This window comes from Podarcis tiliguerta, assembly GCF_965153285.1.
Source record: "Podarcis tiliguerta genome assembly, chromosome: Z".
NCBI lineage: Eukaryota > Metazoa > Chordata > Lepidosauria > Squamata > Lacertidae > Podarcis > Podarcis tiliguerta.
Window position 1 is genome coordinate 2,112,987 of NC_139553.1, and position 21,087 is coordinate 2,134,073.

The 21,087-nt window shown below is 46.9% G+C and overlaps 1 protein-coding gene across 6 annotated transcripts in view; it reads left to right on the top strand.

Annotated features, from left to right (window-relative positions):
- LHX6 (LIM homeobox 6) overlaps positions 1–21,087 on the top strand; it is a 37,527-nt gene that overhangs the window by 7,129 nt on the left and 9,311 nt on the right. For all 6 annotated transcript variants that reach the window (XR_014507087.1, XM_083423133.1, XM_083423135.1 and 3 more), the window contains exon 4: positions 8,504–8,724. Coding sequence is in view for 5 of the 6 variants with exons in the window: in XM_083423133.1 (XP_083279259.1) it covers positions 8,504–8,724 (221 nt within the window). In the remaining variant the exon portion in view is untranslated. The remainder of the gene's footprint in view (positions 1–8,503; positions 8,725–21,087) is intronic.

Below are 21,087 nucleotides of genomic sequence, written 5' to 3' on the forward strand. Positions count from 1 at the left end.
TTAAAAATTGAAACACTGAATTAAAATGACCATTCATTTATTTACACACATACTTACTAAGACCTAATGGCCATATATATATATATACATATATATACACACACCTACTTATAATTAATCTGAGCAAGAATTAATACTTGTTATTTCCCCCGTTTGAATATGCACATTTCTGAGTTAAGATGCTGCATGGAATGTGCTGCACACTTTGTTTTTACATTTATACATAACAATATATTATTATCTTGATAGATTATCTTGAACACCCAAATAACTGCATAAACTACATTTTTTAAAATGGTGAAAAGCAACCTTGTGGCAACTTGAAGATGAGCCTACTTCGGGGTAGATGTTTTCTGTTCCTTGACTATTGGCATCAGAGCAAATCCAAGAGATGGTTACTTTCCAGCAATACACCTCCCCCATCTAACCTAACCTAGTATTTTCTCTATGCTTCCCAGACATTTAAAATGTTGCATTCCACTGTCAACTGGCGAAGTTATTTCAAAGCAGTTTTAATCTGTCACTTTCCTGCTCAGCCAGGCTCCCAAATGGAGCCAACGTTTGTTGCAAATTCCCCTTCTGGGTGTTGGGGCATGGCTTGCATCTCTCCCTGCTAGATGGTTTTAAAATGCAGAAGTGAGGCAAATAATTCATGTCTGATGGCAAGAGGGTGCAATAACGCAAAAGGTATCCCACCAGTGTTACCAGATGCCACATTTGAAGTAGAAAGAGCACTGAGCATCACCTAGGCGGATGACTGGGATGGTAAGGAAAGCAAGTCGCAGCAAACTGCCTTAACCACATAACACCAGTCCTGAGAGATCTGTATTGGCACCCGGTACGTTTCCGAGCACAATTCAAAGTGTTGGTGCTGACCTTTTAAGCCCTAAACGGCCTCGATCCAGTATATCTGAAGGAGCGTCTCCACCCCCATCGTTCTGCCCGGACACTGAGGTCCAGCGCCGAGGGCCTTCTGGCGGGTCCCTCATTGCAAGAAGTGAGGTTACAGGGAACCAGACAGAGGGCCTTCTCGGTAGTGGTGCCCGCCCTGTGAAGGAAATAAGCAGCTCTCTTCTCTTTAAAAGACATCTGAAGGCAGCTCTGTTTAGGGAAGTTTTTGATATTTAATGCTGTATTGTTTTTAACACTTGATTGGAAACTCAGCCAGATGGGCAGGGTACAAATATATTATTATTGTTGTTGTTGTTGTTGTTGTTGTTGTTGTTGTTGTTGTTGTTGTTTCACTCTTGGTCTATCTTGCTCAGCTTTGTCTGCACTGATTAACAGCTGCTCCCCAGGGTTTCAGGTAGGGTTCTCCCTCATTCCCATGGGGAGATGCCATTGGGGATTGGGACCTTCTGCATGCGAGGCAGGGGCTCTGCCACTGAGCAAAGGCCCTTCCTTGAAAGAGCTGCAAGGGAGGCAGAGGGGAGAGCTGAAGAACAGTCAGTCAAGCAGAGGATGAGGAAGCCTTGAGAGATGGAAGGAGATGTTGTAGTGGAACCATCTGTCTGGGAGCAGAGTGGGCCCTCTGTCATTGGAGGTATCCGAACAGAAGCTGGGTGGCCAGCTGCCAGAGATGGTGCAATGCTGCACCTTCCATTGCAGTTCCTGCTCTGAGAAGTGGGTTGGGATAAGCGGCCTCTGAGTTTATTTTAATTCTATTTCCAGTATGGGTAGTCTAACACTCGAAAGCATGCAACCCCACAAATGTTTTTACCTTGACTTTCCTCAAGGCTTTTTGGTGGTCCCAGAGGGTTCATCATGGCTGCCACCTATTGCAGGTGGGTAGTTAATAATAATAATAATAATAATAATAATAATTTATTTGTACCCCTCCCAGTCTACAAGCTGAGCCCCACTGACAATAACAGAACTTACTTCTGTGAATGGTACTATTGTTCTCTAGGGTGCTTTGCATGTGCAGAGAGCCAAGACATTATTATAAGTGGTTTTTGTTTGCTCGAAGATCCCTTATCTTAGGGGGTCTGACATATGCAGGAGGCTGCATCCATTTGCGGAGGGCAAAATGGAGCTGCAATTGAGATTTCAAGATGTTAGGCTGGTGGTTACATTTAAAAGACAAATAGATAATGATGCTGTTCTGTTTGTTTTAGGTGTTTAACATTTCTAATTTTATGTGATTTTGTTGATGAGATTTTGTGGTGGTTCTTTTACCATATTTTGGGGGTTTGAAATCTTATGAGAATAAGCTGCTTAGGAAGGATCTTTGTTTTTGAAAAGCAGAACCCAAGTTGAACCGCCCTGAGACCTTCGGGTATAGGGCAGTACAGTGGTGCCTCGGGTTACGAACTTAATTCATTCAGGAGGTCCGTTCTTAACCCGAAACAGTTCTTAACCTGAGGTGTGCTTTTGCTGATGGGGCCTCCTGCTACTGCTGTGCCGCCGGCGCACAATTTCCGTCCTCATCCTGGAGCAAAGTTCTTAACCCGAGGTACTACTTCCAGGTTAGCAGTGTTTGTAACCTGAGGTACCACTGTATATAAATTCAATTAACAACAACAACAACAACTGATGATGGAGATAATACAAGCAGGCAGAGAGCATACTTGCACCTACCAGGGCCACAATTAAGGTGCAAGTTTACATGAGAATAAGCCCCACTGAACTCCTGAGGACTTGCTTCTGGGTAGACATTTAAAAGTTTGTGCTGGTAAGCTATTTGTTAGCTTGAAAATAAGCAAGTTCAAGTCCCATCAGTGTTGCGGAACTTTCACCTGTAAAGGGCATAGTTAATCTATGGAACTCACTCCCACAGGAGGATTAGACAAATTCATGGAGGAGAAGGCTACTTGTAGCTACTTGGCATGATGGCTCTGCTCTGCCTCCATGGTCAGAGGCAGTGATGCTTCTGAATACCAGTGGGAGGGCAGAGTGCTGTTCTTGCGCTCAAATCCTGTTGGTTTCCCATAGGCATCTGATACGTCCTTGTGAGAATGGGAAGTTGGACTAAATGGACTATAGGCCTGATTGAGGAGGCTTTTCATATGTTCTTAAAAGGTTGCCACTGTTGCTTTTTTACTTTGTCCTTTAAAACAAAAAACACAGTGTCCTTCTTTCTATCAGGCAGATCCTTGGGTTGTTGTGGCTTTAGACACAAACTGAACTTGGCAAAGAGGTGAAAGGCGTGCTCTCTCTCTCTCTCTCTCTTTCTCTTTCTGAGAAAGCCTGTAATCAGAGGAGAAAATGTTAATTTTAGGACTATTCTGGGCACAGATGAATTGTGCTAGCCAGACACAGAAAGCAAAGGAGGAGAATATTGAATTGGAAGATACATGTACCTATACAATGTTAGGTACATACTTTTTAAAATGCAGATGTGGGAAATGTGAGTCTCTGTGCGCGCGCGGAACAAAGCACCATGTTTTAGAAAACAGCCACAAATAGATGTGACGGCAGGAGTGTTTGGACCAGATTAGATGCACCCATGTATGCAGAGTGGAATACAAACTCATATTGAAGGCATGCGTTATGAGGGCGGAGGCATCAGTTGCCGTCTGATTAAAAATATGCCTTAATTATATGGATTTGACTATTCATGCACCACAGTCCTGTTAAGTAGGCTGGCATAAAAATCCCTGCACCTCAGCTTGAGAAATGCTTTCCGTGGTGTGGGCTGCTGTCAGTTTCTCAGTAGGGAATGAAATGCGTTTCGGACCGTGCTTAAGGGGGGGGGTGGCGGCTATGTGGCCTTCCAGATGTTGCAGGACTTCAAATGCCATCACTCCTAGCCATCAGCCACATGTTGACTGAGGTCGTTGGAAGTCCAACAACATACGACGGGCCACAGATTCCCCATCCCTTTTGAAGGCCTGACACTCACAACAGGCAATGAGGCTCTCAGCACTTGACTTAAATATGAGTGGTTTAAATTAAGCACATTCCACTGGGATTTGAAGCCTGAATGCAGACTGCAATTTAAACCTGGTGGTAGGAAGGCCTCCCCACTGGGGTTCAGTAGGGAGCACAGTACGCACTGCAGGGTTGCTTTTCGGATGGTTTTTATTTGGCTGCACAAGCACGGCAGCCTTTGTGTCTTCACACAAGTGCTGTGCAGTCAGGTCATTTTGGACTTGAGCTTAATAATAATAATAAATTTTATTTATACCCCGCCCTCCCCAACCAAGACCAGGCTCAGGGCGGCTAACACCAGATATAAAACAATTGATTGAAATACAACTAAAAAACAAGATTAAAATACAACATTAAAATGCAGCCTCATTTCAGTGGAAACTCAAATCAAAAACTTTTTTGGGGATGAAAACGTCAAGTCTTCACTAAGACCAGCTATCCAGACTGGTCCTACGCGGGCCAGAAAAAAGCCAGGGAAGTCCCCAAATAGGAGTTCCTTCACAGAAGGAGAAAGGAAAAAAGAAGGGGGGGGGGGTCAGGTTGATTCCAAGCCGAAGGCCAGGCGGAGCAGCTCCATCTCGCAGGTCCTGAGGAAAGAAATCAGATCCCGCAGGGCCCTGGTCTCATGAGACAGAGCGCTCCACCAGTGTTGAAAAGGCCCTGGCTCTGGTTGAGGCTAATCTGACTTCCTTAGGGCCTGGGACCTTAGGGTGTTGCTATTTGTGGACCTTAAGGTCCTCCGTGGGGCAGACCGGGAGAGTCTTAGACACAGTCCTCTTCTTCCACGTGTGGCAAGCCAGACTGGCCTGCTGTTCATTCTGCAGAGTGGGGCTCCCAGGCTGCTTCCCCAAAGGCCTATCCTGAGAACACGGTTGCAAGTGTGTGTGTCTGAAGCTTGCTGTGGCTCAGGGAACTGATCTCAGGTCTTGCTGAGAATTCAATACAGATCTGAGCTGAGGCAAATGTTGATACAGCTCACGTTTTATGTGTGATTCTAAATGTTACTTTGTTGCCTTGATAACTTTGCTTTTAATTACCTTTCTTCTGTAGCATCCACCAATTTAGTCCTTACGGTATTTACTTACACCTCAAATTTAATTTAAACATTTTTTCAAAAGAGGGTTTCTTATTCTTTGTTTTATTATTACATCCTGCTTTTCCTACACAAAGTTGTACATTTCTTTGTCTCAATGGGCAGGTGATCTTATAAAAATACAGTTTTAACTTAACTACTAAAAGCATGTTCCGAAAGCTCTTGTTCATTGAAAGAATATCATTTTTAAAGGTCTGACGTATTACTGGAACAGGGGACAGAAAAACTAGAGTTAAAACAATGTATGTAAACCTGCCCTCCCTGATTAAAATGTGCCTCCCCAAATTAATCTACCAAGTAAGTCAGAAAACACTTTCAGTCACTACTTAAAGTGGTTGTGTAGAACAATGATAAGTGTTGCAGGTCTATTCAAAAATCCTTTTTCTTCTCTCTGGTGCTGCTGGTGGGGACCCAAGCTTTCCCCGAGCCTGTTGCAGCAATGAAAAATTAATTAATACCGTTCCTTTGTTTGTACAACCATGCAAACAGAGCATCTCACAGCCAGCTTGCTGCATTCCCCATATGCAAGAAATTAGCACAGTCTTGGTTGTTCCTCCGTCGCTTTCCCTGCTCCCCCCCTCTTTCCAAATTGGCTTTGGGATTGTTCAGATACAACTCCTCACTTGCGTTTTTCAGACGCAGTTCTGCTTCGGTTGTCCCAGGCTGCATAAGAGCAATGGGGGACGGGGTCAGTGCCAACTTGGGTGATGTCCTCTGGGACCCACTTTATCTGCTTTGTGGCCAACGGTGGTCGTGAGATTGGCTCAGGTTTTGCACGGGGTCCATCTCTGTGTTGGATATGAAGACGAGTGAGCCGATTGTGCCAAAAGTTGGATAAAATCATTGGACCTGGCTCTTAGGAGCTTGATAGTCAAATGTCCTTTTGCTCCTAAATGGCTTTATCCTTTATATCCTGAGTACTGCTTTAGCTCTACAAAGCTGCAGGAGGAGAAGCAGTTAACCTCCAAAATCTGCTCTCAGCACCACTGCCACATTCCAGAGCTGGGAATGGCACAATTCTGTTGGTGCAAAGTGGGTGCAAAGAGCCTGCAATAATTGGAGCAAATGAGCCAAGGGCCATGCTGAGGAGACAGGCCTCACCTCTGCCCCATTCTTCCTCCCTCCTCACAGGGCAGGTATCTATTACAGTGGTTCTCAAACTTCTGTTGCCTGTGGACCACTTGAAAATGGTTGGAGGTCTCAATAGACCACTTAAGCCAGTGATGGCCAAACTCAGCCCTCCAGCTGTTTTGGGACAACAACTCCCACCATCCCTAGCTAACAGGACCAGTGGTCAGGGATGATGGGAATTGTAGTCCCAAAACAGCTGGAGGGCTTAGTTTCGTTATCACTGCCTTAAGCCTTTTCCCTCTCTTCTGCAAATCGAAGAACATGGAGTCCCCCAAGTATCAATATTGGAGTGCGTATTAACATGTTCATAAGCCATCTAGCGTTAGGTGTGAGCAGTAAGGTGGTCAAGTTCACTGATGACACTAAATTGTTCAGGGTCAATAAAACAGAGCTCTGAAAGGAATGGGCAGTAAAACAGGAAATGCAATTCACTGTAAAAATGTGTAAAGTGATATACGTTGGTACAAAACTACCTTAAGTTCACATATATGCTCATGGGATATGAACTGGTAGTGATAGACCAGGAACATGGGCTTGCTGTGGATAGCTCAACAAAGATGTCCGTCCAGTGTGTGGCAGCTATGAAAAACACAAATTATATGCTAGGGATTATTAGGAAAGGAATTGAAAATAAAACTGTTGATACCATAATGCTATTATACAAATATATTTTGTGAGCACATTTGGAATATTGTGTTCAGTTCTGGTCACCTCACCTCAAAAAGGATATTGTAGGATTGGAAAAGATTCAGAAAAGGGCAACCCAAATGACCGTGTGTGTGTGTGTGGGGATTCCCCCATGGGGATAGGTTGCAGCATTTGGGAATTTTTAGTTTAGAGAAAATGCAAGTAAGAGGTGGCATGACAGAAGTTTATAAAATTATGCATGGAAGGGAGACAGTAGATAGAGAAAAGTTTTTATCCCTCTCTTACAACACGAGAACTTGTGAGCATCCAATGAAATGGAATGTTGGAAGGTTCAGGGAGATAAAGGAAAGTCCTCCTTCATGCAGGAGTTAAACCATGAAACTCCCTGCCCCAGGAGGCAGGGAGGGCTTGGATGGCTTTAAAAGAGGATTGGACAAATTCATGGAGGAGGAAAAGGCGATTGATAAGCCAGTATGGCCATGCTCTGCTTCCAAAGTTGGAGGCAGCAGTGCTTCTGAATACCAGTTTCTGGGAAGAACAAGGGGGCTCATGTGCTCAGGTCCTGCTCCCTGGTTTCATACCAGCATCTGGTTGGCCACTGTGAGATCAGGATGCTGGGCTGGCACTTCTTATGTACTCATGTTCATCTGCAAGGAAGAAGGAAGAAGGCAGCTACCAGGATGACTCAAAGAATGAGCAAGACATGGATGGGTCATGGTGGAATGCCCCCTTACTTTGCAAAGGGAGGTAGATTTCTCTGCCAGTAGAATGTTTTCAGTCCTTAGTATGGAACTGAAGGGGAGCAATTGTCTACACTAGGTTAGGAGTTAGGTTCCCTCAAGTGGAATGTTGAACTCCTGCCATGTTTCGGCTGGGAGGAGGGACAGGTGTATTTCTGCTGCACAGTGGAGAATGATCACCAGTGCAAGTCACAAGAAGCGATGCACAACCCGTGGCAAACCTGTATCCCATTGTTGTTGGACTTCATTTCACAACGTCAGCCCTGACCAGCACGGCCAAGGATCAGGGATAATGGGAGCTGTGGCTTGTCAACATCTGGGCAGCCACATGTTCCCCTTCCCTGGTCTACGGTATAAATGAGAGCTGCTTTAAGCATCAACACTACCCACCTTTCACCCCATGGAACCTTGGGAATTGTAGCATTTCAAAAAGCTATGATTCCCAATGCTCTTTCCCGATGGCAGTGAAACAGTTTCAGGTGACGTAGCATGACTGTGCTTTCTGAGGATTGGCTACACCCTCTGGTTCCTCCGGGTGGGTGTCATCTGGAGGAACAGGTGTGCTATATCTCTTTGTTGGACCAAGGTTTTGTTGCTACATTTATTTATTTACTTATTTATTTGTCGCATTTGTAGCCCACCTTTTTCTCAAAGGAGCTCAAGGTAGCGTACGTCGGGTTCTCCCACTTCTCACTTAATGGCCACAGCAACCCTGTGGGGTAGGTGAGGCTGAGAGGCAGTGGCTGGCCCAAAATCACACCCAGTGTGCTTATGGGTCTCCCAGGTCTGGCACTCTTACCACTACACCACATTGGCTTTTGATTCACTGTCCCAGGGGATTCACTTTCCTGAGGCTACTGTTTCAGCATTTGAGTCTGAAAGATAGCGTGACTTGCTGGGCTGAGATTAGGGTTGGTGGTCTTGTACGAGAAGTTGCGCCAGCTTTTGCCGTAAGAGTGAGCAGGAGGCACCCAAACCACCGCCAGCTTCTTCACTCTGTGTTTCTCTCTCCTTGCAGTCAGTTTGGTACAAAATGCGCCCGTTGCCGGAGGCAGATCTATGCCAGCGACTGGGTCAGGAGAGCCCGCGGCAACGCTTACCACCTGGCCTGCTTTGCCTGCTTCTCCTGCAAACGTCAGCTGTCAACTGGAGAGGAGTTTGGCCTGGTGGAGGAGAAAGTCCTGTGCCGGATTCACTATGACACCATGATCGAGAACCTCAAGCGCGCAGCAGAGAATGGTAGGTGGACACGCCCCCCCCCCGGGATACCTGCTTACCCCCTCTGTGAGACGGTAGGAGGAGGTGTGATCCCTTCCCCTCAACCCTGGACTTATCCTGGTTGATGTCTCTCGACAGAAAAGTGCCGAGATGCAATGCCCTCCAAGAAGCTCACAAAGGATAACTAAGCAGAGCGGAAATGTGTCGGCTTCCGAAAATTGGCCTCCGTGTGTTTCTAGGTGTTGAATATTCTCCAGAAACGTGTTAGATATTTACCAGAAGTCTACCAAATACTTAATCTCTATATTTGCATACTATTTTTTTTTGTTGTTGTTGTTGTTCCGTTATTTCTTGCTCGGCGATACCTGGTGGGCAGCAGCATGCAATGGCATTCAGTATCTGACAAGGGTTGCCATTTTTCCATTTGGCGCTTACTATTCATTATTTATTTATTGCATTTATACCCCCAACCCCTTTTCTTCCAAGGGTCTCAAGGTGGTCACATGGTCCCCCCCCTCCCGCATTCTTCATGTAATCCCTACCATAGCCCTGCAAGGTAGGTTAGGCTGAGAGAGGCAGCGACTCACTCCAAGGTCACACCCCGTGTCCTTCATGGCCAAGTGGGGATTTGAACCCAGGTCCGACTCTGGCCCTCTAACCACTGCACCACACTGGCTCTCCAAAACCCAAGTCACAAAGAGATGCCAGCCGGCCACTTTCAGAGAGGAAGGCTTGCAGCTTAGCGGGCAACGTACCTGTTCTTTGTGCAGAAGGTCTCAAGACCAGTTCCTGGAATTCCTAGGGAGATTTGGTAACTCTTAGACCTCTCTCACTGTCATGGGGAATCTTGCGGACTGTCATTTTGGGAAGGGTGCTGGCCCCACAGACCTACAGTTCCCAACACGCTTAACAACTACTGTTCCCAAGGTTCTTTGGAGAAAGTTCTCCCCATGGTTGTAAAAGGGGTATGAGAAAGCTTTAAATGTGTGGTTGGGATGTGGCCAAAGACTTCTGCCTGAAGCCCTGATGAGCTAAGGTGGACTATACTGGGCTAGTGGGACCAGGGATCTGACTTAGTATAGCTTTTTAAAATGTAACTAGTGGGAAGTTTTCCTTGGAAGGGTCATAGAATCATAGAATTGCAGAGTTGGAAGGGGACCACAAGGGTCATCTAGTCCAACCCCTGGCAATGCACGAAATCTTGTTACCCATTGTGGGGTTTCAACTCATGACCCTGAGGTTAACAGTCTCATGCTCTACCGCATGGGTAGGCAAACCAAGGTCCGGGGGCCAAATCCAGCCCAATCACTTTCTAAATCCAGCCCACGGACATCAGCATGTTTTTACATGAGTAGAATGTGTCCTTTGTGGGACATAGGAATTCATTCATTCCTCCCCCAAAAAATATAGTCCGGCCCCCCACAAGGTCTGAGGGACAGTGGACCGGCCCCCTGCTGAAAAGGTCTGCTGACCCCTCTACTTGTTGAGCGATTACAATGTAAGGCCCGGCTCAAAACATTTTGCCATCTGAGGCAGAGGACAAGATGGGAGGAATGGCTTCCTTCCAACAAACTCGGCTCTTGGGGAAACCAGCAATATCACGAGTGCTGCTGTAAAAGGAGGGCAAGGGAGAGGGAGGGGGAAGAGAGCAAGCATCTTCCTCCGTGGAATCTGCCGCTGCCAAGATGATACTAAGCAAATGGGACCAACAGCCCAATTCATCCTGACCTACAGAGGCAGGCAGAAGGATACGGAAATGGTTAAGTCCGACAGTTTTAGAAGATTGGTGAATAGCCATTCCCGAGTTGGAACTAGGAACACACAATTGAAAACCTGCCTGGCAAAAGTTGGTACCCCCTTCTGCTACTGCCAGAGGAACTGCGTGTGTCTGTGACAGACATCCCCTTGGAAATAAAGCTGCAATTGAATAATTTCAACTCCCATTGCAAAGCAGGTGAAATTCAGCCAAAAAGTCCACTTCACCTGGCTTCTCCAGCCTCACTATAAGTTGCATTTTCAGCAGAATTTGGGGGGACCGCTTGAAGCATCCGTTGTACAGAGCTATCTGCATGGCTTTGGTGGGATTTGCTCCTTGCAGACAGTGGAAAGTCTGTAGATTTTGATCAGAAACCTGATTTGGAGTTGAGGAATTTCAGCTGCAACTGTAGATGGGATTTCTAATCTGCTTCCAGAGCCAGTGTTCTTTTGAGATGGAAGGAGAAGTCTTCTTCCTCCCTGGAGCTCACACTTACATGCTGTCTGCGTGCCTGAAGCCCACCCAGTGCCGGATATAAGCTAAAGAAGCTATAGCTTAGGGCCCCACTCTCTTGGGGGCCCCCTAAAAATTCAAAGGAAAAAACCCCTGGATGCACATTTCAAAAATATGAGACAAAAAACAAATAAAATAAAACCTACATACAGTTAGAGCATAATAATTATTTCACTATTAATATACTTATTCTTAACTGTATTTCAGTTCAACAATTACCGTGTTTTTCGCTCCATAAGACACACTTTTTTCTTCCTTAAAAAGTAAGGGGAAATGTCTGTGCATCTTATGGAGCGAATGCGTGGTCCCTGGAGCTAAATTGCCCAGGAGTGAAAAGCAGATCATGTGGGTTTTTTTGAAAGAGGGAAGTGGGTGTTGAAACAAAGCCACTGATGGGCAAGCGATCGGGGAGGGAGATAAGGGATGCTAGCAATAAAGGAGGCTGCCTGGGGGCGGGGGGAGGTATAGACAATGAACTTGCAAGGAGAGGAGACAGGAAGGTTAAAGCAATGAGGAGAGAAATTAGAAGAAAAGGAGGAGCAAAAAAACCACTCCAGCTAAGGAAAAGACACTAAGGCAAACAAGAGGAAAGGGAGTGTTGAAAGGAAGCAGCTGACCGGCAAGCGATCGGGTGGGAGATAAAGGACGCTAGCAATAAAGGAGGCTGCCTGGGGGGGGAGGTAAAAGCCCATGGATCCTCAGGATTTTTGCATTGCGTCACCCCAAATTCACCACCTGATCACATAGCATGTCCATGGCTACAGCCTGCACCAAAAAAACCACGCACCCACTGTTCTCAGGATTTTTGCATTGGGCTACCCTAAACTCTTTGACCAAACTGCGGGAGGCAGTGGAAGACAGGAGTGCCTGGCGTGCTCTGGTCCATGGGGCCACGAAGAGTCGGACACGACTAAACGACTGAACAACAACAACCCCAAACTCACCGTCAAAGCAGATGTCTGTGGCCACAGCATGAACCATAAAAATCATACATCCACTGTTTCGTTCAGAATATTTTTTTTCTTGTTTTCCTCCTCTAAAAACAAGGTATGTCTTATGGAGTGAAAAATACGGCACTTTGATAAAATGCATATTTTGTTATGTGCAAATGGCTTTAGATACCTATTAGGTCCATAAATTAGCATATATTCAACACCAAAAACAGCGACAATTTGTTGTTGACAAAGGACAGCTGGACATATAAAGGGCCCCATTACCTTCAGTAGCTCAGGGCCTCATCAAACCTAAATCCGGCCCTGAGCCTACCAGTGAGTCCCACCTGCGCTGCGACCAGTCAAATCAGTCTCTGGCAAACCACAGGCAACCTCTCCTGACCCGCAGCAAGGCTTTCCAAGTCCTTCACACGAGCCCTGAGGAAGCATATCTGAGACGCTCTGGTGAACGCTGCAGAGGAGCCATCCTTCTCAACAGCTCTGAGTTGCAAACTCACAAAGTGTCAGAATTCGGATACATGCCTGGAGCCTCAGCTACTCCTGCCGTAGGACGGTTGCTGCTAATTCATGCCACACTTTTAAAAGCGCAGCATAAACATAGCACGATCTTTATATGCTTGTCAGAAGAGCCATTTGTGGCATCAGACCAAAAGCCCATCTGGTCCGCCATCAAGTTTCCAACAGTGGCCAAACAGATGTGCATTCAGGAAGCCCAGAAGTGGGGCACAAAGGCTGCAACCCTCCCTACTATTGCCCTCCCACCAGCTGGATTTCAGTGCTGTACCTGGAGCACGTTTACCTGCAATGGCTAGCAGCCATTGATAGACCTCTTCCATGAACTTCTCTGGCCCACTTATAAAGCTATCTAAGGCAATGACCACAATCTAATATTGTGGCAGTAATTTCCACAGGTTAATTATCTACAGTGTGGGTTTATTTAGGGTGTTCTGGGGTTTTTTTTGGCCAACCCATTTCAGTAGACACCCCTGAGTTTAGGGTGGTAGCGGGTGTCTCCAGATAGGGCTTGACAGTTCCCTGTCTGAATAACCACTGCCAACCTGTAGATGCAGCGGTTCTCAACCTGTGGGTCCCCAGAGGTTGTTGGACTACAACTCCCATCATCCCTGAGATCTGGCCTTGCTATCTAGGGGTGATGGGAGTTGTAGTTCAACAACATCTGGGGACCCACAGGTTGAGAAAGGCTGCTGTAGGGTGTAGACAATACGGTCATACCTCAGGTTACGAACGCTGTGGGTTGCGGATCACGCCAAACCCGGAAGCACACAATGACATCACACACATGCTCAGTAGTGCTGAGTTGCGTCATGCACATGAGCAGATGCGGCGCTGCAGGTTGCGAACGCTGCGGGTTGTGAACGTGCCTCCCGCAAGGATCATGTTTGCAACCTGAGGTATGACTGTACTGAACTAGCTCTATAAAAGGTCAAGGGGAATGAATATCTTTCTACACTATTAATGATTTTATTCACCTCTCTTATGCACTTCCTTTCAATTCCCCGCTAAATTAAAATACCCCGTCCTGGTATCCCTTCCTCATAGGAAAGTGGCTCCAGCCCCTTTACCATTTTAGTTGCCCTCTGAGAGCTTTACAAAACTGTTTTGAGACAGGCAGCAGAAACATGGCATTCCGAAATAAGCCACAGCACAATATTTCAGCATTTGAAATTTTATTTTCAACTTCCTTTCTGACTGGCTCCTCGGAGGGGAGTCACCGTTTCACAGTTGCTTGCCACACACCAAGTCAACCTTTTCATCAAGCTACCGTAGAATCATAGAACTGCAGATTGTGAAGGGACCCTAAGGGCCATCTAGTCCAACCCCCTGCAATGCAGGAATCACAGTTCAAGAATCCCTGGCAGATGTCCATCCAACCTCTGCTTAAAAACCTCCAATGAAGGGGAGCCCACTACTGAGGTTCCCAGACACCTCAGTGACTCAGACTCTGTTGGTGCATGATGTGCGAAGTTAGGGTTTGTGCTGTTTGAACTTACATTGAACTCTTTCCCCTTTCTTTGCCCACCCACTCAGTGTGGAGATGTTCTTTTGGAACTCCATGCTGATCTCTGGGGAACTCCACTGCTTGCCATCCTCCACTGCAACTGAGAATTACCCATCTATCCCTCCTCTCTTCTTCTCCTCTGTTCTTTAATTAGTCACCCAACCAGAAGAGGACCTGTACTCTTATTCACTGTAGAACTGTAGACATCTAATGAAGGTGGGCAGTTTGAAGATTCAGGAAGGATAAAATAGTGTCCTCCTTCATGCAGCACAAACTAAGGAACCTGCTACCCCAGGAGGCAGTGATGGCTTTGAAAGAGGATTGGACAAGTTAATGGATGAGGAGAGGGCTATTGATGGCTGGCAGTCACCACGGCTTGGCTCTGCCTCTACAGTGGGAGGCAGCACTGTTTCTGAATACCAGATGCTAGAAACCACAGGAGGGGAAGAGTGTGGCTCTTGTGCTCAGGTCCTGGTTTTGCACTGGGGCATCTGCTTGGCCACTGTGAGAACAGGGTGCTGGACTAGATGGGGCCCCTGTGGCCTGATCCGGCAAGTTCTTCTTATATTCTTTTTGCCCAACATGGGGCTGGAACCCACAACCCTGAGATTGAGTTTCATGCTGTACCAATTGAGCTGTTTCTGGCTCCCAATTGTTTAATGTGTAGCAACAACTAAGTGTCTCTATCCTCCTTAAGGAGCAAATTGTCATAACCAGGATTGGATTCTTTTGTGAATGGATTGTGCACTCAGTTTAGTTCCAGTACTGAAAACAAATTGCTAGGCTTAAAGTATGTCCCGAGGCATCCTGCTCTTTCATTCTATGTCTTTTCTACTAGATCTTGAGTTTCTAGTAAAGAAAAATGCAAAGTAAGTCTGACAAGCCTAAAGCCTGCTTGCCCTTCTTCTACAGTGGAGATAAATGTAAATTCACTCATCTGTCAACTCCTTATTCTCTGTCAGTAAGCCTTTCACATCTTTGTAAACAGTCTTCCCAGATGCTCTCCTGCCTCTGATTTGCATACATTTTTTACTGTTTTTAGCAATATACTCTTTAGATCTGGATTCTGTGCTTGGGCACTAGATCTGAAGGTATCTGAAGTACACACAGCTGATATCTGTGTATGTACAGAGACTTGTGCTCAATGCAATGGATTTTCTAGCTTTCCCACTTCTCAGAAGTTGCCTTACTATCTCAACGTTCATTTGTATCACCAAAGTATGTGCTTCTTCCTATTTGGACAAGTCTCACACTTCCTAAAGCCAGCTCATTTGCCTTTTATAGCTTTCTTGACACTGCTTTTTAGCCACTCTAGCATTCTTTTGGATTGGTCCCATCTTTCTTAATCCATGGTGCACATTTCACCCAAGCTTCTATCACGGTGGTTTTAAATAACCACCATGACCTCCTTGCCTCTTCCTTTTAACAAATCTTAACATTTATGATCTAGTTCGAGAGAGCAATGTTTTTCAACAAAGCATCTCACACAAGTCTTGGGTATACCTTGTGATTGACAACAATATCCATAGATGATTGTCTCACAACAAAGAGAAAACATGAGATGGTGTGCTTGTGGATTGTGCAGAACTGCCTGTGAATCTGTGGCTGCACAGAACCTGTTTATGTAGTCATTTCCAGTGTGTGTGTGTGTGTGAACTTCATTAAGTAATCAAAATATTTTACAACAAAACACAGAGGCAGGTGGTGACTTACTATTATAGATCCACAGTACATGGTTGGATATGACAGTAGAACATGAAGAGGTTCAATCTAAAGTAAGACAAGAAAATAAGATTATTGTTCTTGCAGAATGGAGAGGGCTAGTAATAATGCATATCAGTATATAATCAGTACCAAATTAAGCCAAATTTGGTGGGAACCTGCCAGTCATGACTTTGTTTCTTAATGTACATCAAAAACATCCACCACATGGCAGCACAGTCAATTGGCTTGGCAAGTGAAATACACATTGAATGAGTCAACTTTTCTGAAATTGAAATATGTAGGGTCTTCTGAAACCAAATATGAAGGGGAAAGTGTGACGTATTTCTCCATCGCCGGGTAACAATCAATATATCCACAACCAACAATCATTCTGCATCATCATCTTTGCATATTGATAATACGAACATAGAGCCCGTGTTCTGTTTGTTCTTAAATCATTATTATAGGAGGTTCTGTGCTGGATACAAGATTCCGCGCTTATGTGTGGGACCAGTTGTTTTGGGGAAATGCACATGGGATTCTCAGGACCCCCCCCCCCCCATTTCCCTTCTTCAAGACAGTGGATTTTCAGGCCTTTGAACAAAGGAGGAAAGAGAACAGCACTCAAACAAGGGTCCCACGTGGTCCTCTTCAGCCCGGGTGCTTTCCTCCTCCTCCTCCTCCAAATTAATGTGTGTGTGATTCCCAAGAGATAAAACTTTGCCCAAGTGCTAAGAAGTTGTCTGATTTTTCTTTTCTGAGAAAATGTGAGACTGGGGGGTGGAGGGGAGAGGCGTATGTAACAGGCCATCTTGGGCTGCAGATGGAAACGATTTCAGAGAAGGGGAGAGATCTCAAAATGAAAATAATCCGTGTTTCTGTTTACAAGGTTTAAGCGAGGAGATGAAAACAAAATCAAACCAAGATGCAGGAGTGAGCTGGGAAGGGGGTGGGCGTCTGAGGCGCTCATTTGTGGCGTGTCCTGGGCTAGTGTGGTCCAGCGGCTTGTTAGCGGCTTAGACTTGGACCTGGGTTCAGGCGCTTTCTGGGCTAGGGAAGCTTGCTGGGTGGCCGTGCTCAAGCAAACAGGGATCTCCCTTGACCTTCAGCCTCTTGTTTGCAGAAGGGGGATCTGAGTGACTTACCTTACAGGTCAAGAAACAAAGCGTAAGGCTCTGCTCACACTCCTGGTTACTGGGCACTCAACTGGGTTTTTAATCTGCCTTCACACAACATTATAATAAATGCATCTGTAGCCTGCACTTTGTTATGAGATGCTGCTACAGCGGATACTCGGGTTGCGAACGAGATCTATGCGAGAGGCACGTCCGCAACCCGCAGTGTCCGCAACCCGCAGCGGTGTGTCTGTGCATGTACGGGTTGCGATTCAGCATGTTTGCCCATGCACAAAGCACAATTTAGCACTTCTGTGCATGCGTGACTGCCGAAACCCGAAAGTAACCCATTCTTGTACTTCTGGGTTTTGGCGGTCCACAACCTGAAAAAACACAACCTGAAGCATCTGTAACGCGAGGTATGACAGTATTTGATGTGGTTGGGTCTCAAATATGTGAAGGGCTGCCACATGGAAGATGGAGCAAGCTTGTTTTCTGCTGCTCTGGAGGGTATGATCCGAACCAATGGATTGAAACAGCAGGAAAGGAGATTCTGATTAACAGTAGGAAGATTAGAGCTGTTCAAGAGTGGAACAGGCTCCCTCGGAAAGTGGGGACTCTCCTTCATTGGAGGTTTCTAAGCAAAGGTTGGATGACTGTCTGCCATGGATTCTTTAGGTGTGATTCCTGCATGCAGAGGATTGAGCTAGATCAGGGGTCAGCAACCTTACCGTGCCTCGGGCCGGTGTCTCCAGCGTCGATCGTGTGGAGGGCGGGGAATCACGTGTGCGCACAGGCTATTTCTGGCGCATTCTGAGTCGGAGGAGCACCGGAAATAGCTTGTGGGCATGTGCGCAGGCCTCCTCCGACCCAGATGTGCACTGGAAATAATGCTTGTGCATGCACATATAACGCTTCTGCATGCGCACAAGCTATTTCCGGTGCTCCTCTGACCTGGAAGCGGGCAGCCACACAGCGCCGGTAAGAGTGGACAGCGGCAGTGGGGTTACCGTGGATCAGATAAATGAGTCCCTCAGGCCTTATCCGGCCCACGGGCCTTAGTTTGGGGACCCCTGAGCTAGATCATGGGTAGGCAAACTAGGGCCCAGGGGCCGGATCCGGCCCAATCGCCCTCTAAATCCAGCCTGCGGACAGTCAGGGAATCAGTGTGTTTTTACATGAGTAGAATGTGTCCTTTTATTTAAAATGCATCTCTGGGTTATTTGTGGGGCATAGGAATTGGTTCTTTTTCTCTCTCCAAAATATAGTCTGGCCCCCCACAAGGTCTGAGGGACAGTGGACCGGCCCTGTGCTGAAAAAGTTTGCTGACCCCTGAGCTAGCTGGCCCTGGGGGACCCCTTCTAACTATATAGTTCTATGATTATGTAAATGACCTTCACACCAACTGGAGTCCTGAAGCTGCTTCTAATCGATCTCTAGCCATGGCGTGAACACCCCTGCAAAGGGCAAAGGCATCCCCCCCCCCGTCAACACCCCCCCCCCCGCTGGAATGTACAAGAACAGTAATGAAACTGACACTAAGGAAGCCATGCTGGTGTGAACAGCTGAGGGGAGAAAGAGCACTATGGAACACACAAATTCTCTGCACTCTAAGCCATCAATTTGAACACACCCAAATAATGAGAGGGTGGTGCCATTCCCCTGAGTTTTGGGGATCAAATAGGTTTGGCACACAGGTCAGTATCAGGCCGTGGCTGTACAAATGCAGGCAGCTCACCCATCTCCTCTAGCAAGGGCTGCCCCATAGCAGTGGCATAGCGTGGGGGGTGCAGGGGGGGCCGGCCGCACCGGGCGCAACATCGGGGGGGGGGGGCGCGCTCGCACTCGCAGCTCTCTGCCCCTACCTGGCTCACTCACTCTCTCTCACTGCAGTGCTGGCTGTGCGAATCTGATCCGAGCTGCCGGGTCGTCGCCCACTGTGGAGGGGAGGGTGCCAGGCGTGCGGTGCGGTGCGGAGAGAGAGCGTGGGACTATCTGGGGGAGGGACAGTGCAGCAGGGGGGTGCAAATTACTTGCCTTGCCCCAGGTTAGGGGGCACAAATTTCTTGCCTTGCCCCGGGTGCTGACAACCCACGCTACGCCACTGTGCCATAGCAAGCAACAAAGCTGCAGGCGTCTTGTCCTTAGAGGTTGCCAGGTTCAGACATGATGAGAGTCACATACAGGGCCAAGGTGAGGCATTCCACGTGAATTTTGTGGTGGTTTAAGAGCAGCACAACGGCAAAAATTCAGTACATTTCACTGCCATGGAGTGGGGTGTGCGTGCGCCTGTTCTGTTTGGATTTTTCCTCTTTTTGTCTTCTGCCGTGTTTTGCCCGAAATGTCTGGTGGTGTAGAAATGACAAAGGTTTTGCTGGCCCCCATATCTAGTGAACTCTGTCTTCTTAGACACTAATGATCTTTGGGATACCCCCCCCCACTTGAAATATATATTGTTGTTTTGTTTTGGGGATTGGGGGGGAGGGGGTGTTGGTTGGTTGCTTTTACTCCTGCTCAAGGACTAATGGGTAATTTCATCTGGGAGTTGGAAAGGAACTCCTCTTTGCTTCAAAAGGGGATTCATGAAATCATGGACAGATCTGCCAGTGGCTATTATTAGGTATGGTGGCTAAATTGAGCCTCCATGTCCTAACGCAGTCTGCCTCTGAATACTAGTGGCTGGGCAGCAACCGGGGGGGGGGGGGTTAATGCATTTGTGTCTGGCTTGTGTCTCCCCACTAATTTGTCTAATCCTCTTTTTAAGCAATCCAAGTTGTGTGGCCATCAGCCAGTTCCATAGTTTAACTGTGTGCTATGCGAAAAAGCACTTTCTGCCCTAAAATGCCCAGCATTGCATAATAATAATAATAATAATAATAATAATAATAATAATAATTTATTATTTATACCCCGCCCATCTGACTGGATCTCCCCAGCCATTCTGGGCAGCTTCCAACCAAATATTAAAAACAATACAGCGTCAGACATTAAAAACTTCCCTAAACATGGCCGTCTTCAGGTGTTGTTTAAAAGTAAAATAGTTGTTTATTGCCTTGTTTATTGCGAGGGCGTTCCACAGGGCGGGTGCCACTACTGAGAAGGCCCTGTGCCTGGTTCCCTTTAACCTCACTTCTCGCAGCGAGGGAACCGCCAGAAGGCCCTTGGTGCTGGATCTCAGTGTCCGGGCTGGTTGATGGGGAGTAGAGATGCTCCTTCAGGTATACAGGATCGAGGCCGTTTAGGGCTTTAAAAGTTAGCACCAACACTTAGAATTCTACGGGACGGGCCATCCAGCTTGTTTCTAGTAATCTGAGAGAGGGACAAAATGCACCTCTCAGTCCATTTTCCCCACCCTGTGCATGACTTTGTACACAAGCCTCAAATGTTGCTTCCTTTCGTCATCGTGACGAGTTCCTCTTCCGGTCCCTAGATCATTTTTGTTTCCCCCCTTTTTTTGTCGAGCTCTACAATGACAACCAGAACTCATAAACTGGGTTTATGGAAGACAATCTTACTCGGCTACGAGTGATCGCCAAAGAAGAAGATGATTCCAAGTTTTGTTGCGCCACAGATTTGTATAAAGCCCTGCCTGCGTCACACTCCCCTCCCTGCTCCTCCGCTGGCTGAATTTGTGTGGGGCTTTAGCCTGGCTTAACCAAAGTCCCAGCTGATGCAGTCACTGCTTCGGCATTCTGTCTCTAGACAAGCAAAGCCATCCCAGTTTCAAGGTGTCGCTTGTGGCTCCCGCTGTCTGCATCACGGCCCAGGATAGGCTAGGCCCTGCCCTGCCCTGCCAGCCCTTCCTGTGGCTCAGGATGCTGATTCCCCGAAGAGGGAGATGTCAGCTTGGAGGGCAGATGGTGGGCAGAGGCCAGGTGGCAGCTGTGGGTGGGGTGTGCCTTCCTGCTTGCTCCAGGGAGGGGACACGAAAAGCACAAGCGGCAATTCCATTTGGCATGTACGTTTCCTCTGGGAATCGCAAAGCGATTTCGCCTGTGTTGAGAGGCTTTTCTGGAGAAGGGAAAATAAACACATGTTGCTGAAGCTGAGCCCCATTAATCATCCTGCAACAACGAGTCAAACTGTTAAAAAAGAAGAAAATTCCTTCAACTGGGGCCAAGATAATCACATCCCAAATCTTGCCTCCAAACTGAATATCTCGGAGGGTGAGGAGCCTAACCAAAGCTGCTGAAGGGTTCCCACAGTTGCTAGAGTCTCCGTCTGCGTTAAGACTCGAGTCCCTGTCATCACTCAGAAGATATGGCTAAACACAGGAATTAACCATTGTGACCCTGGAGTCGGTGGCTGCAAGAGCCACAGAAT